General features: G+C 40.2%; 1 protein-coding gene across 4 annotated transcripts in view; it reads left to right on the top strand.

The window, feature by feature from the left end:
- MOV10L1 (Mov10 RISC complex RNA helicase like 1) overlaps nucleotides 1-3,661 on the top strand; it is a 35,045-nt gene extending 31,384 nt beyond the window's left edge. For all 4 annotated transcript variants that reach the window (XM_017818255.1, XM_017818256.1, XM_017818259.1 and 1 more), the window contains 4 exons: nucleotides 626-733; nucleotides 1,424-1,561; nucleotides 2,270-2,361; nucleotides 2,861-3,661. In XM_017818255.1, coding sequence (XP_017673744.1) covers nucleotides 626-733; nucleotides 1,424-1,561; nucleotides 2,270-2,361; nucleotides 2,861-2,870 — 348 coding nt within the window. In that variant the 3' untranslated portion in view covers nucleotides 2,871-3,661. The remainder of the gene's footprint in view (nucleotides 1-625; nucleotides 734-1,423; nucleotides 1,562-2,269; nucleotides 2,362-2,860) is intronic.
- The last annotated feature ends 22,971 nt before the right edge of the window (nucleotides 3,662-26,632 follow it).

Raw genomic sequence — 26,632 nt, 5'->3', positions numbered from 1 at the left:
TAATTCTCATCTTAGCCAGGCATGATACCTTCTTAAATTTATTGGAGCACTTCAGGTATAATCTCCAAACAGCTTTTAACAGATGGCGGTATAGTGATCCCACATATGCAAGGATCCCAGTGCATGAGACTCCTTCTCTTTTGGGAGGGTACTTAAAATCATATCTCACCTCTGCCTTTCACTCTGTATGATGCACCTGGCAAGCAAAGGTAGAATCTCTGTACAGTCTTCTTGAGGGGCTGGAGGAAGCTGCTTGCCCTACCACATCTGTGGTATGCATGGTTTTGGATATGATGCACATTGGAAGAAGAGGGTTTATGGAGCTAAATTATCCTTGTCTTGAAAATCTGGATTATTAGAAATCTCTTGCTTTCTGTTTAAATTATGGTAGGAAGTACTTTATCTTCTACATTGTGTAATAAGTGCGATATTTCTGAGGAAAAATTACTGTTTTATTTTAAAATCTTAGTAGTGGATGGTGGCTAAGCTTGCTGTAGGCATTCCTTTTGACATTGCCATGTTAAAACTCATACTTGTATATGTGGTGTGGTTTTGGTTTTAAAAGTAATCCACTCTCAAATGTAAAAGTAAATTCCTTCGAACGTTTTTTTTTATTTTATGGTAGGTGGAAAAAATTAAATTTCTTCTGAGAAGTATTGATTTGGCAGATATTAAAGTTGGCACAGTAGAAGAGTTTCAAGGGCAGGAGTATACAGCTATCATCTTATCAACAGTACGTATATTTATTGTGGTGGTTTTATATGTGTCTAATTCTGTTTCCTTTTAGATATAGGCCTTTAAAAAATTACAAGCTGTATTTTTATCAGTCTGTCACAGTGTTTGAAGGTAGAGCTTATTTTTAGGTGCATGCATGTAGAGTTATTCTTCTCTTTAAAATCTGGATTATTAAAAATCTGTTGCTTTCTGTTGAAATTATGGTACTGAGTACTTACCTTTGTGGTTTGGGGGAAGAGTCTGTGGGATTTTCTCACTTTTTTTTTTTTCCCTGATGGCAGTGGTACAATGCTTACTTTCTTTGTTCTGCCTCATACCATAGCTTTTCAGTCCAGCATTGTATTCTCTTAAAGTAGTTCTGGGTATGTACTATGCTGCTGTTTAGAAGAACTCATTATTTAGGTCATGAAAATTTTCATTTTTCAAAGATAGGTTCAAATATAGACAAAATAGAGGTGAAAAACAACTGAGCAATAGTTACAGCACACTTGTTGCTTTGGCTGTTTTTTCTAAGCTAAGTCAAAGCACACTGATGAGACTGCTTAAGAAGGCTTCCAGAAAAGACACACTGTGAATTGTCATTCAACTGAATGCAATCATTGCAGTCAGGAAATATTAAGTTACACTATGGCTAGGTAAGTTGTGTTCTTGTTATGCTATTTCTGAAATCATCCTTAATTTATTTCAGGTGCGATCTCAGGAAGACTTAATTGATGATGAAAAATACTGTTTGGGCTTTCTCTGTAACCCAAAGAGATTTAATGTAGCAATTACTAGAGCAAAAGCTTTGCTGATTGTCGTGGGAAATCCTCATGTTCTTGTGAAAGTAAGTTTTGGTTTTATATCTTCGAATTGCATGTGTTATTTGCCACAGGAATTGAATGGTTCTGTGTGTTAATCTGATCTGAGGGAGCATTGGAATATTAAGAGTTTGTATTTTGTCCTCAGTTTGCATTTCGGAAGATATGAACACTGTGGGTTCCTGTAAGTATAGACAGTTCAGGCACCTACACAGTAGATTTCCAAGCACAAAGGAAATGGTACTCTGTGCATACAGGCTCATAGTCCTTTTCATCTCTAGATGAGGTCAGAGCCTCAAGGCTCAAGAGAGCCTCAAGTGAAGTTACTTCACATTTTAAATGGAGAGAGGCAGAAGGGATTGTTCCCAATTAATGCAGCAGCTGCCAGGAAGGTGCTTTCCTTTTGAACCTATGCATAGTCCTTTCATTGGAGTAAGCTGAGCTTTTCTTAATATCTGATGTTATGTCTGACTTTACGAATAAGAAGGAAAGCAATATTCCACAAATGGCCTGAATAGAAAGTTTAGTCCCCTACACCTACATGTAACATATGTAAATTAGAGCAGCTATAGGTGTCTTCCTCCCATGTTACACCATGTTTGCACCATTTGTAGAGTTCTGTTTCTTGAAGAGGTCATGTTAAATCTCTTGCATTCATGTGCCATGTTAATTTGTTTGAAAATTCATTTCACAGAGCAGCATGACTGCAATTATATATTAATGTTCTCTTGTAGGATCCCTGTTTTTGTGCACTGTTAGAATATAGTTTAATGAATAGAGTTTATGTAGGTTGTGACCTGCCTTCGGAGCTGGAATGCCTGCAGAAGTAAGTTCTGGTCTTCACTTTAACCTTGCTAGATATGGATCAGATTACAGTACTTTTTAAAGCCAGTGTCATTGGAAAGATTGATCAGTACAACAACATGCGATATCACAGTGTGATTGGATTTTGCATTCCTAAGTAAACATTGTGTAAATATAATGACATGTAATGTAACCATATTTTCTCCGACTCCATAAGAAGAATCGGAGCATTAATTATTAAATCACAGCTGCTGTTGACTTTGGTATCTTCTGTATCCCCAAATGATGATGACATATTTGATGACCATGAAGGGGGGGTGTGGACAGGGAAACTGTTAAAGGTGATTTCACTGTAATTAAAAAAAAATTGCTTGAAATTTGATTTAAATGTCCCTTATAACATGTAATACAATGTTAAATGAGTATTATATACTAGATGATACTACTTTTTTTTTTTTAATCAAAACTGTTGTTTATGGAAAGGTAAGCAAGATTTTTATCTTCCCCCCCTTACTTGACAGGTGTGACTAGTTTTTCGGTGTTCAAGATGCATTCAGTGCTCATCTGTTTTGAAACTAAGAATACTTAACAGAAATTTAGCCCGGAGCAAATGAAGCATTTTTTGTCCTCAGGGAGAGGCACATGGTCTGAAATGGATGAAAGTTTCTGCAAACAAGATTTTTATTTTCTTAAGAAGTGAAAAAGTTGAAATTAATAGTATAAAACAGTAGTGGCAACTTACTTGCTTTTCTGTTTAAAATGTACATGACCGGGCCTCTGCAAAGAAGAGTATGCCTGAATCTATAACTGTATGCCTGAATCCTCCAGGTTTCAGAAGAAAAATACTGAAGAACTCTTACATAAGCTTTTCCTTATTCTATAATTGTTTCAGCTTCTCAGTTTTCTCTGACTTGTGTAGTGCCACCTAAAACTGGACTGTCCCAAGAACATATATGTGTCGTGTCATTGTCATGGGAGTGTTACAGTAATATTTCTGCAATGTGAACTGGAATGATACATTAACATCACGCAACTGATCTCGAGTACCTTAAGCCAAGCATGCTTAAAAACTCCCAAGTTTTTAAGGCCTTCGTTTAGTTTCCACTGCAGTCCAGCCATTTGCTGTGGTGTATGTCAGAACAATACTTTAAGTGGTGGGTTAAAATAAAAGAAAAAAAAAAAGAGAAAAATAGAAAATGTGTTTTCCTTTCTATAAATACACTGTAGAACAAAGTACCTTGTTTTATTTTGGCAAAATTAAATAACTGATGGTTTAGCAGTATTCCTGCTCTTGGCTTCATTTTGCACTGTGCTTTCCCATTAAATAGCATTTTTCTGTATTCCTTGTCCTCTCCTTGGTGATTAAGTCCTGCCACACAGCACTTTAGGAACAGTTGGACAACTAGACACTGTGTTTATAAACTCTCTGCACAACAAGATGGCTTTCTGTAACAGGCAGAAGCATTTTAGATAGGACTATAGGCTACAGAGAAACAAATGGAGGGGGGAAAAGATATCAAGCTTTTGTTTGCTTGTTTACAGTCCACTCATATCACTTCCATTCCTGGTGTGCACTGTACTTCTTTCCTTTGCAATGCACAGTATGTAAGATACTTCAGCTTCCAGGAGGGCAAGTGTGGTAAAACATCAAAGGCAGGCACAACATCAGGGTAGGTTCGTTGTACCATGACAGGGTAGAGTGCCTGGTACTACCTCTCACCCAGACTACACTGTGTGTGTCCAGGGTGAGTCACAGCTGCATTTGAGCAGCACTCCACACTATTCAGCCCAGTCACTTTGTCGTGATTTTATGCTCCTTAAATTGCTTTCTCTCATGACAGGCCAGGATAGATGGTGTGTGTGTTGTTGCAGTATGGTTCTGAAAATACCAGCATTGATGATGCCATGCCAATATTCTACATTCAACTCAAGAATTTGTTTCGTTAGGATCTGTCCTAGTTGTTGCCTCCTGAAAGAGCTCTCGCTTCAGGATTGTGTTATGACATACCACATCTCATAAACCACTGCTGCCAGCCTTGGTTTTTGTCAGTGTGCTCATGCTCTCGTGAGGGAACAGGGAAGAAATTGTAATGGAGATGGATAATCCTTCCTTTATTGCAAGATACAATCCAGAACTTCTGATTAGTATTTCCATGACCTTTGCATAGCAGAGTAGCAGAGGACTGTTTATGTTGTGATACTTAATAGCTATAATTTAATAATCTTTAAACTGTAATAGTTCGCATGTTGACATCAGTTTCTGCAAAGATAAACTGCTTGATACTCAGCAAAATTCAGATGACCAGTGCCTATTATCATATGTGGTGTTGGTTTTTCTAGAAGAGTTCTTAGTTTAAAGAGCAAGTACACAATTTTGAGTGAAGAAAACAAAAAGTCTTTCATCCAACAGCAACATTTTGCAGGTGGAGAAACTCACGTACTCTTTTCACTGGTAACTGTTCTTTCTGTAACTCATATTGTCCACAACCTTTTCCCCGAGTTACTAAGAATAGTCTCTGACAGTCTTAAAAAATGGTTCCAGAGAAGCTTGTACTCATTTTTTGTTGATGAATGGGGAGAAGGGGGATTCTGTTTCTAGATCTATTGTTATACATTTAAAACTACATTTTTTTCTCTAACCCTTTCACCTCATCCTGCATGCTCCTGCCTATGAGTGACTGATAAGTTGTGATATAAACCAACTTTGTCTTCCTCCTTATCTTGCAGTGTTTCTTATTTCTGCCTACATAGCTGCTACTGAAAACCTTGTTTGAAGAGAGACCTACCCTGTGGAATTGTACAGGATTAAGCAGTGCTTACACCTTTAGAACAGTTCCTTCTGGCAGCTTTGATGCACAGGGAGAGCTGGTTGTTCCAGAGGTGTTAGCTTTGATATTCTAGTCATTTCTTTCATGAAGACAGGACCTGATGGGCTGGAATGAAGAAAAGGGGATAAAACAGTGTTCACTATTGGTTAGAGTCATAGAATATCCTGAGTTGGAAAGGCTTGGTGCTGTGACCACTTCCCTGGGGAGCCTGTTCTAGTGACTAACCCACCCCCTGGATTAAGAAGTTTAAATCAGCTTCCATTTTTCTTGTGACAAAAATGTACTTAAATGTCTTTTGGGGTATGCAAAAAAAGAGAATTCAGCCACTGCATACAAAAGGAGCAATGACAGAGTCACTTTAGAGTCAGTCTCTTTCTTTTACAGGCAGTTGAACTAAGCCTTACTTTGCATGAAAACCATGTTCCAGATACTCAGTTCTGGCTACAGGAACAGTCTCTTCCCTCAGAAAAAGAAAAAAAAAATAAAGCTCTGTCATGGCTGTTTCTGATTTATTAATTCCTTGCCTTACTAAGAAATTACAAAAGCCAGAGAGGAGGCTACACCACATCTTAAGGAGCACATCAGAGGTAGATCAAGTCAGAGAACACTGGAACACTATTACAGATTTCTTTCCCTGCTTCCCTCCAAATATTGTATGAGGCATTGTGAGCTCAAGAAAAACAAGAGACTGAGAAAGAGGTACTCTGTGAAGCAGATGATTCCTGAGTCATTTGACATGAGCAGTTAAGAGCTGAAATTTAAAAAATACCTTCAAAAGACAGTCAGAAAACATCAGAGGTTTCCTTGCCAGAATCAAAGCAAGAACACTGAACAGGTTCTTGCTTCCACAGTATACTTAAAACAGTAGCAAATGTCTGAGAAGTATCTTCTGCATTGTAGCAGTCTCAGCACTCCCAACGTCTGAATTCTGTGCCATGGTACCAAGAGTTCCCTTAATAAATGGTATTTGCTTTTTCAAACAGGTACCTTACCTAGTAGGTGGCTGCATTTAGATCACAAGTAAAAGTATGTACTTCTAATAGTATTTTAGAATGTAAAAGCTTTATTAGAGTGGCATTCTCTCCTATTGTTTATTATAGTATTCCACTGACTATTTCTAAATATTTTTAAGTTTCCCTTAAATTGCTGTTGTTTATCTGTCTATGATGGGGCCATGTAGGTCAGGTCACACTAAGTCACTAGTTGATGAAGGAGTTACTGGCCAAGTACTTCTAATGTTTCATTTGTTATTGCTGTTAGTTCCACATCTTCTTCATAACAGCTGTTTATAGTGTGCTCTATCTAGTGAATGTTACATTCCTATCAACTGCAAAGCAACATTTTGAAGATTAGACTGTGGCCCTCTGACATGAATCTAATTATTCAAGTCATACCAGCTCTGTAGTCCGAGACAGATGCATGGCTGGGTGCTCAGTGCTACACTGATCAGGCTTCAGGGATAGGCTGTGTGTACTTTTCCAGATAATGCAGGGTGAAAGCCCTGTTAATTCTTTCTATCTTTCCTCCTCCTGTACAGTGCTCGGTCTACACTTGAAGTGGAAAAAAAATGGAGGCTGTAGCTACAACCTGTATTCAGCGTCTTGTGTGATCATGTCTTTTCCATAGAGCACATTATCCCAGTAAGGACATTGTATCAGTGGGGCAAGAAAGGAAATTCAGAATATGCAGGCAACTGCACCCACTATTTACTGTCTTCTGCAGCCTTGATTTGACAATATTATGGAAGTTTAATAGGTTCTTTCCTTTAAATAAAATAGCTTCAAGGTGTCAAGTATTGTGCTGCACATTTTGGAGCTCAGGTACCAGAATAATGAGTATTCTAAATCTTAATAATAAACAGACTGTTTCTAAAGGCAAAATTGGTTTTTTGCAACTACCAAAAGAGAACATTCTTTCACAGATTCTGAAACAATTCATTTGTCTTAGTTTTATTAGACTTGTTAAAATGTAGGTATTTTGATTATTTAAATAATTGGCACTTTTTTCCTAATAGTAATAACAAGGAAAATGTGCTAGGCTGTGAGGAAGGGTGTTCTTCCAGCATGTGGTGATGAGTTGTGGTGATACATTCTTGGGGCCGCTTTATGATTTCAGGAATTCCTGTTAAGCCTTAGCCTTTGTGTAATGAGTTGGCTGATGAAGTGTCCCTTGACCACACCAGGAACCCTTGCATGGCTAAGGGGAGGGTGGCACTGTCCATACCAGGAACTTCTGTTGTCTGACCAAGGAGGGGAACAAGAGATAATCAGTCATCCCCTGAAAACCTTGGAACATTCTTTACCTGAATCAGAGCCTGAGTGAAACAGCACCATTGTTACTGGACTTTTGAAAAATTCCAGTAATTACTGTTTTGGATTACGGTCCGGATGGAAATTGACTGATGCCTAAAGCAAATTCTCTCCCAATGGGAGAGTCTCCCTTGCCCTCTTGCCTGCCCCTTCAGTCTCTCTGTAAATTGTTCTGGCTCAATTCTAACTTGATTTTCTTCTTGTATGTTACATCCATGTAGTAAGTAGTATAGTGAACCTTGCCCTTAACTTAAAGTCTCACTTTCACAAGTTTATATTAAACATACTTTTGCTAATACCTTTGACAGTGATTTTTTAAGCAATCTAACCTACTCGTTTGGGACAAATTGATGTAGTTGGCAGGATCCTAAATCAGGATGTGTGAAAAGAGTGGGAGTATAAAATAATCCTACTGAACTGTTTAAATTTCCTTACAGCTTTAAGTGTTGTTATGTCTCAGTATCTCTTTAAAGATATTTCAGTATCGGTCCCTTGAAAATTGCTTCACGAGAGCAAAAGGAAACACTTCCACTGCAGTGCCTCACAGAAGTACAGTAAGTGAGGAGGTGATGTGCTGTAGAAAGACAGAAGTCAGTCAAACTGCAGACTGTGGAATGAAGAACTGTATGTAAAAAAGGAAGAAGTGCTATTGAAGTGCAAAATCTGAAAAAGCCTTGGAATTTGCCCAAAAGGCACAAATTAATAGTTCCAGTCTAAAACTAATAGTTCTTTTAAGGAATACTAATGTCAAAGAAGTAAAAATTAGGAGTCAGAAGAGATTATAGGTAATGAAATACAGTCAGCAGTGGGAAAATGGGGAAACAGTTTGGGGGGGGGTGTTAACAAACAAATAAACAAACAAAAACCCCTTACCAGAGTTAGTTTCCTAATCTTTACTTGCTTCTCTGCAGTGCTCTTTGTATATGACTTCTCCTTTTACCTAACTGGAAGGTGCAACTTGTGTGGAAGTGCCAGAACTGAACAGTAGATTCCTCTCTTGTCATCTGGTGTGTACACAGCTGGTGATGTAAATGCCTGAGAGCTGTACTTCGTCTAGATTGTCTAGGCTACCTCTAGCTGAAAGAGAGAAATGGATCCTGAAGGTGGTTTACTTCATCCTAAAAATGTGTCTGCAATATGTGAATGAATCCATGAAGGTGCCTGTCTTCCCCTGACTGGAGAGGGAGCCTGGAAACTTGAGACAGGCCAAGTTCTGGATAACCAAAGCCAGGTGTGGGGAAACCTGCCTTAGCTGCCTGCATTATCTTTTCCTAGAAGCACAGGTCTTACCTGTAAGTTAGTGAATAGCAGTGTAGGTAAGAGGGGATATGACAGTGTTTGGAAAAATTATAGAACCGGAATTTTTTTTTCTCTTGCAGAGAAAGTAAAGGTTGCTGATGTAAACTGGTTTACATACAGTAGGACAAAATTCTTCAGTGATCACTAGCTACTGAAAAGCTGCGTTAGTGGAAGAACAATTCTGAGTCAATGGCAGAGCTCACTACATCTCAGTGTGAGGAATGTTAACTTGAGACATTACATGCAATTGAAATCAAACCAGTTTGAATAACAACACTGATCACATGGAGAATAAAATAAGGCCTATGTAAGTACAGTCTTACTGGGTTTGTGAATAAATTTAAGTTCACAAAATTTACCAATACCTTGGTTTATTGATAAATGGGGAGAGGTGTTCATTATGACAGGAATCCTCAGATAACAACACCCACACTGCAAGTCCAAGAGACTTGCATGAATTATTCTAGATCACTTTAAAATTTATGAACAGTTAAAATTGTTTGTGATGCAAAATAACATGGGAGTTCAGCAGCTCTTCAAATACATACCCTTCCTAATGGGAAATAACATTCATATGTAGACAAGTCCTGGACAAAACTTAGGTTCTTTTGCTTTTGCTTTCGGTACACTTCAATATGATAGAATTCAGTTACCATCTTCAAGGAAAATACTGCTGCTTTTGTTTTTACACTTTGGAGTGTGCACAGTACACAAGGTAGAAGTATGTCGATACTGTTGTTCATGGTTCACACATTGTAGTTTTCAGTTGAGAAAAAAGGTGTCTAAACAGTATCAAAATTAAAGGGAAGGTGAGCAATGGCAGAAGTTCTGGGTAGGAACAATAGCAAAGATGAATAACGGAGAAATATATCCGTGTGCACTCTTCTTAAGGAGAGGGAGTGGTGTTGAATCTGTATATGGATGCCTGAAGGTGCTGTTCTAGCTGGTGCATTATGCTTTTGTGGCTTCTCAGTTCTTTCATAAAACCATGCAGGTGATAATGCAGAGGTGAGGTCCATAAAACATACCCTGTGTGTCAGGTCATAACATACCTGGGCACATCTTTAGTGGCATACAGTAAAGTTGGCATCCCAAAACCCACTTTGCTTCACTGAAAGCTGGGGTATTTAGCTACTTTTTTGTGAACAGAAAGATCTCCCTTTGTACTAATTAAGTACAAAGGCAAATTAAGCCTTTTAGTACAATGATGCTTAGCAGCAGTGTATGTTTTCATAAGAGATCCATGTATTCCTAATAATATATGCTTCCCCATCCCTGGAAGTGTTCAAGGCCAGGCTGGATGGGGCTCTGAGCAACCTGGTATAGTGGAAGGTGGCCCTGCCCACAGCAGGAGGGTTGGAACTAAATGATCCTTAAGGTCCCTTCCAGCCCAGGCCATTCAATGATTCTATGATTCTGTGTCTGAAAAGCCACAAAATGTGTCTCTGTATGAATACCAGGGAGATGTCCCAGTCAGTGACAACCGCTAAGGTGATGGTTATCATAATACTTGAGTGTATTTAGAGGGCAGTCTTGCTACAGTAAGGGGCAAAGGGGATGCAGGATTGTTCCTCACAGTGAGACTTCTTAAGCAACCGCATGTACCGTGTTGATGATGGGATAAAAATGTGCTCCAAAGGACAAGTCCTAGTGCTGCAACTTTGTTATTTCAGTTGGTCCTTGTCAGCAGGGTGGTCCTGGGGCCAGGGAGGGTGGCAGGGCTGACCTGGCAGAGGAGCCCTGCCAGAGCGAGGTGCAGTCCCTGCTACACTCATGGGTGTGCCTTCAGCACAGAGCGAGTGGCCAGGCCATCGGGGCAGAGAGTGGAGCCACAACCCTGCAAATCCCCGGCAGCAGGGAGGGTGGAGGGCAGAAGCCTGAAAATGTGCATATTGTCAGTTCTTGGCACTTTGCTGAAAACAGTTTTTGGGAAGTCAAGGGCCTTGTGATGGCTTCCATTCTGTTACTAACAGATATGCCATGGGGCAATGGAGAGGACAAGGCAGTGAGGACAAAAGGGTAGTGAAGGTTCCCCTTTTGGCTTTCCTTGAATTAATGAGCAAACTGCACAGATGGGATAAGTGAGGCAGAAGAAGAAATCCAACATAAACATTCCATTTAGATTGCCTAAAATGAAGATATTCTTTGTGTGGAACAGGAAAGTGACCGAAAGACCTTTTCACCTCGTATCATTTCTGTTTTGGGGAGAGCTCTCTGAAGATTGTTCAGGTCTTGCTATAGAAAAAGCTGTGACAGTAATTATCAGCCATGTAGCGTTCTAGATATGTATTTCTATCCTTGAAATAGCATGCTGGTTTTCATAGGCTCCTTACGTCTGCCACCAGCCCAGTAGCCTGTGCTAAAAGGGGCAGGTGCTGGGATGGGCAGAACCAGTCAAGTTCAGCTTGTGCTGTACTGTCATCATGCTGTCAGGTGATGCAATTCATTTCACCTGTCCAAATTTCCATAGTCTTGAGGTTGTGCTGGAGTTGCCTCATTTAAGACTTGACATTTATCAGATGTGGCAATTTTTAACTTCAGACCCAAGCAATTGCTAATAATAGGCTAGAAAATAGCTGCAGTTAACTGTCTCGGGCTGTTCATTAATTTTACTTAAGCCATCACCCATTTTTAAAAACAGCTTGTTTGCCAGTCTTCAGTCAGATTTCTTCATCCAGTATAATGCTATCAGGCTTTTATTTTAAATGGTATAAATACGAGGTACCACTAACTAAGCAATAAGTCATCCCAGATACGTTCTGCCTTTGCACTGAAAATGGTAACAGTAATATTATCCCTTTTTACTTCATCATGTCCTGAAATTAAATCTTAAAAATTATGGTGTGCTATAAGCATGTGTGACCTGTATGGTAGTGCCCTGTACATGAACCCCATTTGTGTGTGGAGTCATTGCTACCATCACAGAAAAATCTAGCAAGAAAAAATTTAAAGAACAGAGTAGGGTTTTTTTTAAAGTGACTCACAGCAGAAATACACATGGAAAGAAACAGGTTACCAAATAAAGCAGAATTAATTTTACTGAATTTAGTAATAGTAGAAATAAAAATAAATTCATTACAAGCAGATTAATGCTACTGTTTGTATATTGCTGTGTAATCTTTATCCAGATTAAACTGGAGAATTGCCTGGGATTGAAGTTAACAAGATTTAGTCTGGACTCAAAAGCCAATCTGTACTGTCCTGCCGTCTGCTTGTAAATACATCTTGAAATAAGTTACCATTCTTTCCCCAGCAGGAGAAATGTGAACAGTTCAACATAGCTTTCCCTTCTGTTTCTCATGTCATAGTGTTTGCATCACTCTGTGTACATCCAGTCAAGAGTAGAGTGCCACCTTTAGCCATAACATACTAGGGAAAGAGTAACACTTAAATAATGACAATCAGCCTTGCATCACCATACCCTGAAGATATGGTAGTGAACAGGCTGGTGACAGTGGTTTGAACTGCATGTTAGTGTGGTGTCAAATATAAATATTCCTTTTATAAATGATGTTTCAGACAGTAAATTATTCAATGAACCAAGTGGAAATCAACTCTTAACTCATACCATAGGTACATTTTTAAAAAACCTCTTGAATACAGTGAAATGCCTTAAAAGTGCATTCTCTCTTTACTTCTGTTTGTCCCCAGGTGCTTCAAGCTCATCATTATTCCCTGCAAAATGTAATTACGTTTGAGATCCAGCAGCAACTGTGTTCCAAAAATGTCTATTTTAGTAATTTCTTGTGCTCTTACTGTAAAAGGAATTTGCCATTTATAGTTTTTTATACTGGGAGTTTTTGCACTGGACTTGGGGCTGGAAACCCATAGCAAGCCAGACCTTCAATTCACAGGCCTGAGGTAGCAGGAATCTCTATTCAGACAAAATTGCAGATAAAATTTGTATCAGCAAGCCTTCTGCTGAATAATAAAACAACTCTTCAAGGGGTTATCTGGTGTAATCTGAAGATAGGGCCTAGATTCAAATAAGTAAATTCACTCTTCTGAGCAATGCCATTGAAATTCAGACATTTTCCTAGACAGGGCTGGACAATCCATGCCCAAAGAGGAATGTAATTTAAACTTGTGAGTAACCTCTTAGACTTTACAGAGTTTTTGAAACTGTAGATATGTTTATTTTAAGAGTTTTAACTTTTTTTTTTCCCCATCTCCTTTCTGTGTAATAGGTAGGGATGTATGCAGAAAGTCTCACAGAGTGTGAGGAAGAGGTTAACCCAGTGCCCCAGGTGCCTGAATGTAAATGTAGACAACTAATGGTATGTTAAAAGTGTGAATAAATCCACAATTTTCATACAGCCAGGCCCTTGGGGCTCTGGATTTACTTGCCTCATTTTAAAGACTGGGAACTGTAGAAATAGTTAAGAACATGAGGAATGAAATCATCCCAGTTTCCAGTTAAAGGTTATCCCAAACATTGGCTTCTAAAAAATATCTGTGTACTGTTTGCATCTGGAAAGGTACAATTACAAATGCTCCTGCTGAGCATTCTGATGCTTTAAAAAGCAACTGTTTTATGCAGTGCAGATACCAGCTCTGTATAAGGACATCCTCCACTCTCCACTTACTGCAAAGGAAAAAATCCCATTGAAAGCCCAGAAGGTAATAATTTTTTTTTTTTAAATGTTCAGGAAATGCATTGTCTCTGTGTCAGTGTGTATTTGTATGCACTGGGGCTGAAAACCTTTAAATGATGACTTTTGGTCGGGTACACATTGAATCTCTCCCCTTTTACCAGGATATTACAGATTCAGTGTGAATTTTTGAGCAGCTGCTGCCTATTTTGTGGTAGATGTATGCAGTGTTGTAATCCATTAACACCTGAGCAGTTCTATTAGCACAGACAGAATGAGGCAGGTACCTCAACAATTATTCCACCTCACCGACATCATCTGCATCAGCAGCGCCTGGGGAGGCACACACCTCCCTCTCCATGGCAAAGGAAGGAATTACCGCACGCCCTCTGCGGAGTCTCAAATCTGTTGTGTTTAAAGAAACCCCATTGCCTGATCCAGTTCCCACTGCCAGCAGTTCCATGCCATGTATTTCATTTCATTTTGGTAGAGTTACTCCTGTTTTCCAAGGTTTACACAGGCATCTTGCTGCTTTCTTAAGAAAATAGGGTTTTGCAGGTTTTATTAGGATAACTGTTAAAGATTGTGGCCACTTGATATTCCTTTATTTTTTTTTTCCAGTTTCGTTTCTTCTACTAATCAAAAATGTGTATTTCTCTTACGTTCGTATTAAAAAATACATTGTGATCTAATATGGCTTTAGGATCATTTAGCCCACAGACACTAAGCTGAGTGTCCAAGGGCATCATCAGATTTTCTGCAGATATTACCTGTCTTGCTTAACTTGACGGTTATTTTTTTTGCTTGACTTTGTCTTTTAATGTGAAAATTTCATTGTATAGTAATGTAATGCTGCTCCAGCATAAGTTTCATTTAATAAGGTACACCTATAACCTTTTTCCATCAAATATCTGTGCTGTTGTTATTGTCATATATCTAGCAGCTTGTGAATCAGCATGAACGTTACTCATATGCTGTAGTTTTCTGTATCAAAAAGCTAATATATACATATTTAATATCTTATTAAAAGTCTAGTACATAAAGTAATTATTTCAGGTGTTTATCAACCAAATCTGTCATTTTGTCCAAATATATTTAATACCGTTTGCTTCAAATGTGAATTTCTGGGTTCCTAGTGTAACTCCTGCAGCTTTCTGGTTTCGCAGCAAAATACATTAGTTACAAGAAGCTACAGAGACATTACAGCACAGAGAGGAGCTGGAGAGCCTTCGGTTTCTGCCAGCAGAAAATATCCTGTGATGTGACATTAGCAGGGTTAGGAAGAAGCCACATCCATTCCATAGCCTTCATACTGCGACAGTGTCTGCCCGTACCTTATTGATTGGCATTGGTTATGATACTGTACACAGCATGATCTCTACAATTTCTCCTCAGGGCAGACTACACAGCCCATAATTCCCCATGATGTGGCACTCACCCATTTTAGTTCTGGTAAAGTGGTGGGGGTTTTCCAGACTGAACAGAACTTCTTCAGGGTTCAAGCAGTTGTTTATATTCAAAATTATATAGATTACATTTTAATTAACTTCTTAATAAACTGTCTGCAGACTAGCTGGTTCCTTTAATTTGTGGGGGCTTTTCACATGACTAGTTATTTTTTAACAAGCTCTAGTAGATAATTATGGGATATAAAGTATCTCTCCTTACTGCAGTATTAATTTGATCTTCCTGTTACTTTCCAAAGAAAATGCTAATTTACTGTAACTCCATTTTCTGCATCATGACTGACAGCTTTACCCTCCCTGCCCACTGTCTGCTCTGTTTGGCTCTCAAGGTTTCATCTGGCCCAAGTTTATATAAGGAACTTTGCCTCTTGTCTTTGTCCCCACAAACAAAACAGCTTCAGTCAAGAACTTCATCTTATAGCTTCAGGCATACTCTAGCAATAGGGGTTTGTGCCAAAATCAGTATTTTATAATATAAACTTGGCATAATGGGAAGTGATGCAACCATTGATATTCTCCATTCAGAGTTAAGTAGCTCAGTGCAGCCGAGATGATACTGGAGACCTCCACATTGCTGCACTAAGACTACAGCAATGTCCAGTGAGAGCTTGGCCAGATGAACCCACTTGTGCTAAGTCATGCAAAAATGCAGACCATTTGCAAGCACATGTGCAGTGGATTAGCCTTACTGATGAGAATATTTCCACTTTTTTAGTATGGCTGACTGTGAGGGAAAATAAAATTAAGAAATTGCATCAGGGTTATTGAACCCTGGGAGACACAACCAGCAGCACATGCAGGTTTGCCAAAACTAACAAACCAGCACATGAATTAAAGTTTTGCCCAAGGCTACATTCATAGGATTACAAGAAAAACCTGTTATGTTGATAGATGAGAATCCAGCTCTTCATTAGATGTGCTGCATGTAATCCTACCCTAATAGCTCTTCTGGGGGGAACATCACTTACAAAGCTCAATGTTTGTAGCCAGGAATGGAGGGACATGATTTGCAGCCACTCTACAGCACTTAACCACAGTATCTCCCAAAGGCATATTTTCTTTCTGGGTTTGGGCATCTTTCCAGATGTAAGTCAGATGTGAAATGCTACCTGTGTAACATAAAGCTATAAATAGGTTTAGTGTGGAAGAGACCTCTTGAGATCATCTAGTCCGTCCTCCCTACTCTGACCCTGTACAACAGGGTCAGGTTGCTCAGGGCCATGTACAGTTGGGCTTTTCAATGGTTCCAGCTTCTCTGGGCAACCCCTTCCAGTGTTTGACCACTATTATGGTAATTTCTTTTCTTACACCTAATTAGAATTTCTATTGTTCAAACTTGTGTCCTTATCTTCTCAAAGGTGAAGAGAAAAATGTTTCTTCAATAGTCTTCTGAAATAAAAAATAAAGCCAAATAAAAAAGAATTAATTTTGTCTAAGCTGTCTGAAGGAAGCAGAAATTCCTTGCAATATATCTAGGAGGATCTATTTGCAATTTTTTTCCTTTACTGTAGGACTGATAATTACTAACTATCTCTGGAACAAGATAGAATTCATATTATTTCAAATCTTTATCAGCTTAGTTTGCCTCGTGATAATTTTAGTCATCACATTTGCTTGCACACCATTTAAACATTAAGTCAATAGAGCTCCTCAAGAGGATGTAAATTACAGAAAGTATATTCATTATTCCAGTTTTGAACTGTAATTTTAGTTGCTTCCAGGGCACGAGAGACTAGGACACTCAGATAGTCTTAAAATCCAGATAACACAGATGCTGACAGCAAAAATTATAGTCATACTCAATGACCTTGCATGGCATTGCTCAGGTCTCCAGATTCCTGGGGAAATATTTCCTGCTCCTTCTCAGACCAGGCAGGTTCTTGCCTTTGTCCCATACCACAGACAAGCTAACAGCCCTTTGGAGAGCTGGGACAAGGCTATTGGGTGGACTAGAAGGAATTCATTGTTTGTCACTTTACTTCTAAGCATTGGGCAGTTTGGTTGTAGCAATGGTTCAGACCCAGCTGCTGGACATAGAATCATAGAATCATTTAGGTTGGAAAGGACCTATAAGATCATTGAGTCCAACGGTTAACCCAGCACTGCCAAGTCCACTACTAAACCATGTCCTTAAGTGCCACATCTTCAGGTCTTTTACATACCTCGAGGGATGGTGATTGTAGGGATAGTTTGATTTTTGGAAGAATTTGTAATGGGAAAGCTAGGAACTCAGTTTTCCCTAGGAAGGCTTTCTGCCTAAATGGTAAGTCTTTCTCAAAGGCAGTTTCAATGATTTATCCCTGTCCCCTGCATAGCAAGAGAAGTTCTCAGCCTCTCTCTCTCTGATATGTGAGAGGAGAGAGATAGCCCTAACAGACATGTACAGAGGCCTCGGGAAGGTGGGAGGAGATACAGAGAGGATAAAGAGGCCCTGAGAGGGCAGGGATTTGTCTTTTTCCACTGGGGGCCAGGTATGTGGAGCACCATTAAAAAGTGGTCCTTCCATTGAAATAAACCTTTTTTTTTTCTTTAATCCTTCAACTGCCTTGGCATTCTTGGGAAGAATATCTGCATATGTTTTACCTTACAGTGACTCAACCACTTGACTAGGCAGCCTCTTCCAGTGCTTGATAACTTCCCATGAAGAAATTTTTCCTAATATCCAGTCTAAACCTCTGCTGGCACAACTTGAGGCCATTTCCTCTCATCCTGTCACTTGTTACATGGGAGAAGAAACCAACACACATCTCACTACAACCTCCTTTCAAGTAGTTGTAGAGAGTGATGAGGTCACCCCTGAGCCTCCTCTTCTCCAGGCTAAACAACTCCAGTTCCCTCAGCTGCTCATCATCACACTTGTGCTCCAGAGCTTTGTTGCCCTGCTCTGGCCACGCTCCTGTACCTCAATGTCTTTCTTGTAGTGAGGGGCCCAAAACTGAACACAGCATTCAAGGTACAACTTCACCAGTGCTGAGTACAGGGATCCTGAAGAAAAGAGCACTGGCCAGTGGGGCAAAGGGATCTGCAGCTGGTGTCACTGTGAATTTGCAGGTGCAAACACTGCAATAGCAGACAGTCTGCTAGCACACAGCAAACGACACTCTGGACATACTGGGCTGGGCAGGCAATGGGTGCAGTGTGCACGCAGAAGTTGGAAGAAGTCTCACGTGTGGCAGATTTCATGCACTTCTGTCAGGAACACAGCAGTCCTACCGCAGTGTGCAGCACAGGCACTGCCTGCTGCTGCTGGTTCTGATGTGCAAAATCATGTTTCCACTGTACTACATAATACCTGTGGCACCAATATTGCCTATTGCTGTGAAGAACTGACTCTTTCTCAATATATTTGAATTCTAATTTTTTTGAGAAATGCTGCAAAACTTTTTCCTTTCTCAGCTCTTTACTTCAATCACTTCTAAATCTCTGAGTTGAAACAAAGCCGAAATATTCTTGTATAAGCTGTAGTCATAGGGGAAAAGATGATTATGAATTCTTGAACAGTAAAAACATGATTTTCTATTTTAACTCTTTCTCTTTGTTGCTATGTTATTTTTTTAAAAAGCTTTATTATAAACTTGGCAAAGCACTGGTTTTATTAGGAGTTTATGTCTTGTTGTTTCAGAAATATATATTTTGGCATCCATGAGAAAAAACTAATGCCAGAAAATCTCCATTTGTACATACGTGTTTGCAAACATTAGACAGCAAAAGCCACTGAAGATTGTATTCAGTTTCTGCATTACCTTTTCTGGGATATTTTCTACTAAAAATGAAGAATGTCACCAACTGGACATTAAGTCCTTCCAATAGCCAGTTCAATTCACTCTGGAACATCTCTTGAGGGTAGGCCAATGCCCAAATTCATATGCAGGCAGCATCTGCCAGAAGATGTGACAAAGGCTGCCTGACCTCCACAATTCAATATACAAAAAATAATTGACCTTCCAAGGCAGGTAGATATTAGCAAGAATCCACACATCTGCACATGTGGATGAGACAAGTAAACTCCCTCTACTCCACACATGTTGCCTTGTCTAACAGGCTCCAGTCCACAGTTGTCGATAGTCACGCTATGCCTAACAGTCTTGTGGCAATTGGTAGGGCAAATCCACCCCCTCCATGGGAATGCAGAGCTGCTCCCAGGAGGACACTTCCTGTGGTGCATTGTGAGACTTGGATTTTTGTAGCAGGCTCAGGGGCAGAAATTGTGTCAGTCTGCCAAGGCATATGGCTTTGCAGGGCCTGCACACTGTGGTTGTGTTTACTGGCAGCTGTGGTTTGGGACACTGGATCAGAGGGACAGTTTATCATTGTGTGAAGGCACTGAGTATGGAGACTGAACACAGAGCATATGATAAATCTGACAAACAAGGCAAATGCTGCATTCTCATCCATCAACACTTAAGGAACAGCAGAACAAGACACAGCATGGTAGGTGGGACAATACTGCCTTGCTGACATGGGATGACCAGTAATGGCTCCACAATGTCTGGAGGATGGCATGCTGCAAGGGAGGTGCTCTAGCCTTTCGAGGCCATGGTACATGACTGAAGAAGTCGTGACTGAAGCCACAAATGGGCTGTCAGCAATTTTCTTTGCAGATCAGTACATTTAGAAGGGTGGGGTTGTCCTGTGCATGTGGAACACAAAAGCAAAATGGCACTGGCTTGAAATCACCTAGATGTCAAGACTGTACATACAGCCATGACTTGTTTTGGTTACAATCCGTAACTGCAAAACGAAAGGTAAATATTTTTTCCTGGAGCAGAGCCTACATGCTTATGGATCCCTTAACCAAACAATGTGCTTTCATAAGAACTATAGACTTAAGGCTAAAGCAGGCAATGGAAATTAGGGATGCCACATGTGCTCAAATTCATACCACATCTGACAATTCTAATGAGTAATTGCTCACTGCAAATGCATGTGCTGTTTTGTGGATTGTGATCTGTTGTTAGACATGTTATACTGATATCTTACAGATTTTAAAGTGCTTTTGCCTTTTGGGGCTTTTTATTTGAGCACTACAGGGATGAGGGTGCTGTTAATCTTTATGGAGTATTTTGTGCCTAATTAATTGTAAGGACCTAGGTAGCTGAGGGCTTTTCTTTACAGAATAAGATATCAATTAAAATGTAAATCTTTACAATTGCTGTCTTGGGGACATAGGGATCCCTATAATTGAACTGTGTAGATTACTCACTGTGTTCAAGTACATTAATAATAATATGTTGGCAGAGCTGCTCCTTCTTAATTCCTTACAATTAAATGGACAGTACCAAGTGTTAAAAACAAATTATGACCTGTGTTCATTTTGTCACTGTATTCAAGAGGGTTAAAATAGTTGTGTAGTTAGAACAGGTGATTGATAATAACAGTTAACGGTGCCTATCAAAAAGCCTGCAAACTGCATGAACAAAAACTGATGAAAAATGCAGGAGTTTCACATACCTCCTTGTTCCTTTTCATTTCCTTTCCCTTTTGCATCTTTACTTGGACATGTGATGCAGGGCTGGCTACAGATTACCTGGATGAGAACTGTTTCCCCCTTTCATTTGCTTGAGCTGTCCCTGGAATTGCCTTTTTTCAGTAGCAAAAATGTAAGCATCTGTTAAGCATCTGCAGAGGAATGTTTGCAGTGAAAAACACATGAATCTCTCCAGAACAAGACAGAGACATCTGACCCCCACTGCAGGGAGAGGGGAGCTGTGTACTCATAACTCCATACATGATCACAGATCAGTAAGAAAATGCTGGAAGCTGCTTAGGGTGGTTGTGAAGGTGTTGCTGCCCCTCACCTCACCTCGACTCTCCTTATTCCACAAACCTGTGTGAAGTTCTCTCTCTGTTTCTCCTGCACTGCTCTCCCTCCTGGAACATAGCCTCTCTCTTTTGCCTCTGCGGCAAAATATTTCACAGCTCTCTTCCTAAAGCCCCTCCAAGGTAGCAGCAGGATGCTCAGCCTTCTGGCAGCACAGTTTATCTTGCAGATCTCAGAATTCCCAAAGAACCCATCCAGCTAGAATTCCTTAACAAACATGCAAGAAAAGGAATCCCTCCAGTAATACTTCTGTACAACAAGATGTAGGCTTAAAACCTTCCTCTTAATACACCATTTATTTGAATGCTGAAGAAATAGCAAGACAACAATTAAGCATAATGGAATGGTCTGAATAACTGTAAAATTACAACACTAGTGTTTTTCTTTGTTTTTCATTGAAGAAAATTCTGACATCCTGTAGCAGAGGAGACAACATGATATCCTAGAGGGCAGAGCACTTACTTGTAAGTGAAAAATCTGAGCCCCCTTCAGCCTGAAGAAGTTTGAATCTGTTGTTCTTAATAAAGTTCTCAATAAAGCATGAGGTGTTCACCATCCACCCTGCTGCAGAGCCAGTGTGCAGCAGAGTGCAAGAAATGGGACTGGGAGAGGGGACAAGATATAGGGGACGTGTGTGTAGTAGGGCAAGATGAGGATCCCCAGCAGTTTATTAGTTCTGAAGAGTTGCTCCAGATTATATTTATGTATTTTAGCTTGTGATGCTCAAACAAGCAGGACTAGCAGCAAATATCCCTTCACTTAGGGTTTAATAAGAAAAGAGCCATCACTATGTCCTCTGTACTTCCTTGTTCACTTGCATTACGGAGTTTACTTCAACTTTAAATGTTCCTTGCTACAATGAACTGGAATTATGACTGCCTTCCATGTGATATTTAATACCCTGCCTGGCAGGATGAAGCCTTTACTTTGCAAGCTTCAAAGTGGAATTTGAAAGAATGTTGCTGATTGCAGTCTGTATTGAGCAAAGCCGTTCAGCGTGTGCTTTGCTTTCTTTTATCAGAATTTAAAATTTTGAAGCAAGAAACTAAAACAAGCAACAAGCTGTCTTCTGACTACAGAAAGATACAAGTGTAAAGACACCATCGAGTCAGTATTGTTGTGTTTTAACCCCAGCTGGCAGCTCAGCCCCATGCAGCCACTCACTCACTCCTCCACAGCGGAATGGGGGAGATAGTCGGAAGAGTAAAAGTGAGAAAACTCGTGGGTTGAGATAAAGACACTTTAATAGGTGAAGCAAAAGCCACACACCCAAGCAAAGTAAAACAAGGAATTTATTCACCACTTCCCATGGGCAGGCAGGTGCTCAGCCATTCCCAGGAAAGCAGAGCCCCATCACATGTAACGGTGACTTGGGAAGACAAACGCCATCACTCCAAACATTCCCCTTCCTGCTTCTTCCACCAGCTTTATATACTGAGCATGGTGCCATGTGGTATGGAATATCCCTTGGGTCAGTTGGAGTCTCAGCTGTCCTGGCTGAGTCCCTTCCCAACTCCTTGTGCACCCTCAGCCTCTTTTCTGGCAGGGTGGTATGAGAAGAGGAGAAGGCCTTGACTGCTGAAAAGGCGGTAAACACTGCTCAGCAACAATGAAAGCATCACTGTGTTATCAACACTGTTTTCAGCACAAATACAAACCAGGGCCCCATACTAGGTACTGTGAAGATAATTCAGACTATCCCAGCCAAAACCAGAACAAATACCCAATGCATTTATGTCTTTAGTCTCCTCTGAATCCATACAATCTGCCAAAATTAAATTCAAATAGATTTTTAAGATGCTGTTTTCTTGTTGGCTTTTTTTTGTTTGTTTTCCCCTTGGTATTAGTTTCTATCCCTTCAATAGGTTGGAATGTGTCTTTAGTCTCACACTGGTCATTCCATCTCCAGGTCCTATGCACTATCATGCCAACCTTTTTAACATGGATGCATTTCCTGCCACAAGCAATCCATATGCAGCTGCAGTCTCTGCTACGGAAGCATTTCAGCTCTTGTGTCTCACTGTCTTCAGCCACAGTATTGAGCCCCCACAAAACTTCCACATTTGGACTCCACATAGCACCACTGCAAGCTCTCTTGACTCCACAATGATCGGTGTCATAATGACAGCAGAATGAAAGCACTAGGACCACATCACAGGACACCAAAGTTCTCCCTGTTTCATTTTCTTCATTGTTGTGAATAATCACTTGGCATATTTGGGGGAAATGAAATGGTTTTAGCTTTTTGCATACAAAATAGCTTTTAAAATAATGATCATGGTACCTTATGTGTCTGACTCTTCTCTCTTAGACTGGAGACCTTACCTGTAACTGACTAACACAAGAGACTGATACTGCCTTAATTGGCTAATGAACAAATGTCTAATATTAGCAGGACTCATTCACAACTGTATCACTATGAGCACAGCAATTCTGAGTTCCAGTTATATTGCCTGTTACCTCTAGTACTAAGTGACAATTACTATGAAGAAATCAATTAAATCACATGCAAGCTCTATCACATTACAATTCTATTGCCTTCCCTTCTACACTTAGTATTAGGGCATAAGCCCATCCCTTCTCAGCCCACCCTTGCATGCCAAGTCTTTCGGACATAGACCTGATTAGAGTCCAGCAGGTTGTCCCAAGTGTGTTGTCCACCATCCATAGGTCAGCTTTACCACTGGAGGTATCCACACTTCTACAACCAGAATATCCCACGCCTCTTTGTTCTCCACAGAATTATACCTAATGCCTATTTTTAAATTATTTCCTGGGGTTTTTTCCTATTTAATTAATTTAATTCCTTGTGTTTATTTTCCTAAGCCCACCTTGTCAACAACCTTGCATCTCTCTTTCTCTGCCTAGAGTCCTCCCACAAAAATGGGACCTATTTAATGACCTGCCTCTAATTATTTTTTCCTCATTAGTGCCAATTCTGCTACATCCACATCCAAATTTGATATTTCTAACACTGTTATCTAGGCAGTTTTGACACAATCTGGTATTTGCTCATCCTATTAATCTAGATAGTCCCAAGACTCCCTTCAGCCCGTTTCATTCAAGCTGATTACATTTCATCTATACCATATGCTTTTTGAACAGAAATATGTTCTTACTTTAGCCTTGACTTCCCTACTTACTCTTGATTTATGCAGAGACAGCTTGCATACCAGAGCAACAGAATAACCCTTTTTGTGCTCACACAACCTCTTTGCCCTTGAACAACTTCAGTCATCCTCCAGGTTCCTATGGCAGCATTAGCCCGTTTTGAAGCCATGTTTGAGCCTCTGGCTCAGTAAGGCTGGAAGGAATGTCCTTTGAGGAGTGGCTGAGTCCTTCAGGCTTGTCTAATTCAGAGAAAAGCAGGCTGAGGAGTGACCTCATTGCTACTGAGGAGGGTATGTGGAGAAGGGATGCTGATCCCTTCTCCCTGGTATCTGGTGATAGGTCCCATGTGAATTGTTCACAGCTACACCAGGGGAGGGTTAGACTGGACATTAGGAACCATTTCTCACCAAGAAAATGGTCAAACACTGAAAGAGGCTTCCTAGAGAGGAGGTCGATGCTCCAAGCCTGTCAGCGTTTAGAAGTGTTTGGACAATGCCCTTAATAACATGCTTTAACTTTTGGTCAGCCCTGAAGTGATCAGGCAGTTGGACTAGATGTTCATTGAAACTGAAATGTCTGTTCTACTCTAAACAACTCCAGAAGAGACCCAGTATCAAGGAGATGTGCATTGCAGCAAAAAATACTTCACTGATGTCAGCAACAGTATCACATCTTACTGTTAAGAGTCACTTTTTCTTTCCAGGAAGCACAGAGCCTCCTGTTACTGCCAAAACCTCATTTCATTGCCAGCAGCCACAGACAGACTGCGTTGCTAGTTGCCACTTTTCACTATCATCCAGCATCTCACTTCACTTTACCACCAAAATCCTAAGTGCTAAGACCCACTGTCACAGTTTATCTGCCACCTACCCGTTCCCATTGCCAACCCTACACAGTCTTGTCTCACTGGGAGTATCTGCAAAGGCATGGCTGCTCTCACCAAAGGTGTGACTTCTGCTCAGACAGACAGCCAGCAGCACCTGCAGAGCTGTGGCAGCACTAACTCCAGTCTGGCCTAGCGAGAGCACCCCTGACACCACAAGGAGTAGCTGGTCTGTGCGAGGGCCACACCACCCCCAAGCCACTGCTCCATGAGTGATGTGATTCCCAGACTGGGTTGATGAGGTAAAGACCACATGGATTAGGGTCACAGTCTTGGCTGAAGGCAAGAAACGCTCCACAAGTACTTCCCAGTCCTTCTGCTCCCTGACAGTATTATCAGAGAAGCTGTGTCCTTTCCATAAATTCAGCCTGGGGAACTGCATGAAGGATTCATGGTAGCACAGCTGCTGTTAAAGCTACCAGATTAAAAGGCAGCAATTCCCAAGTGACTGAGAACTGACTAGAACAAGGACAGCACACAGTCACCCTTAGGGAGATGGCTAAGCTGGGACAAGCTGTAATATAAGAGACAGTGAGTGGGATTCATGTGTAAACTCTGGACACCCACAGTGTGGAAATGATTCATCTCATTTTGAAGAGGACATCTACACTTGGTCACATGAACTGCACCATTATATTTAGCTATTTCTCATCCTACATGATTCAGGAATAGTGCTCTGCAGTATCTTGCTCAGATGCCTTCATGTTTGAATAGATAAATCTCACACTGCATCTAGAGGTAGTAAACCCTCTGCTTAGAAGGCAAATTCTACATGCTATTGGTCTGTCCCCCTGTCAGAACTTGTAATCAGTCTTTCATTTTTTCTCACTTGCTTTTGAATTCTAAACCTTCAAAGCTTCAGAAAACAGGATTTTAAAAAGGCACACACTTTACCTTCAATAAACAATATTTTCTATATGATAACAACAAATTATTTATTCAAACTGTCTAAAAAATAATACTTCCTTTTTTGATCTTTTGTTAGAATTAATTAGAATTCCTTCACATGACTTTCTACTTTGATCTGTAAATCAATTTCTGACCCTACCAGCAGCTTGTGAAATATTTATTAGCACAGGAATATTATCACAGCCTGATTATTGTCTAGATCACCCATCTAGCAGCACACATGCCAGGATGTTATTGCTGAGAAACTTGGCTGTGGTGTTTGTCTGTAAATTATGACAGTAATTTTCCGTGTCCCGCTCTCTGCCCTACTACAGGTTTCTGTTTACCCATGTTTTGGTCTGACAGTGCTGTTCCATCTTGTCTGTCTCTTTGGCTTGCTGTACAGACATAATCTTGCCAAGCGGGGCTATAAAATCAATATGGCTAAATCAAATAATGGTATTATAATGAAGCAAGCTTCAAAAGATAAATTTTATTCACTCATGGATGTCATACTTATTTTAAAAGTAGAGTGTCTGATTTACGGTTATTCTTCTATGCCTTGCATATTAAATGTGGAACTAGATACAATTTAGGGGGAAGATATAATAGATGTCTACAAAAGCATATGCATCGTGGAATAGATGGACAGGTATTGATCCAAATACCTTCCCATTAAGGCCCATCTAATTTGATGATTTGTTTATGTTTGAAACAAACAGAACAAGGTAGTTTTGACACAACAGGCTGTAAACCTGTGGAATTCCTTAATAGAAGAGGCTGCAGATGCCAGAAATTTGCACAGTCCCAACAGAAGACCAGAAAAAATATCCTAAGAAGAGACCTTTTGGGGGTTATTAAATGACCTCAAGCTCAGGAAGTTCTCTCAACATTGTTGGAAGCTGGGACGGTGTTAGGGAACAGGCATGCCTCATTTTAACACTTCTTTAATTGACCACTTACAGCCACACTTGGAGATATAAGGGACTAGATGTCTTCTCCTAAGTTCTTAAAATTTGTACATGCTTACACCAAGCTTCCTCAGAAATGATTACTGGAGCTGGCATTATTTCCTCATGGAAAAACATAAGGAAGC

Source organism: Lepidothrix coronata, unplaced genomic scaffold (genome assembly GCF_001604755.1).
Source record: "Lepidothrix coronata isolate B3197 unplaced genomic scaffold, Lepidothrix_coronata-1.0 Scaffold66, whole genome shotgun sequence".
In the NCBI taxonomy this organism is placed as follows: Eukaryota; Metazoa; Chordata; class Aves; order Passeriformes; family Pipridae; genus Lepidothrix; species Lepidothrix coronata.
This window is presented reverse-complemented; position numbering and strand designations above follow the sequence as displayed.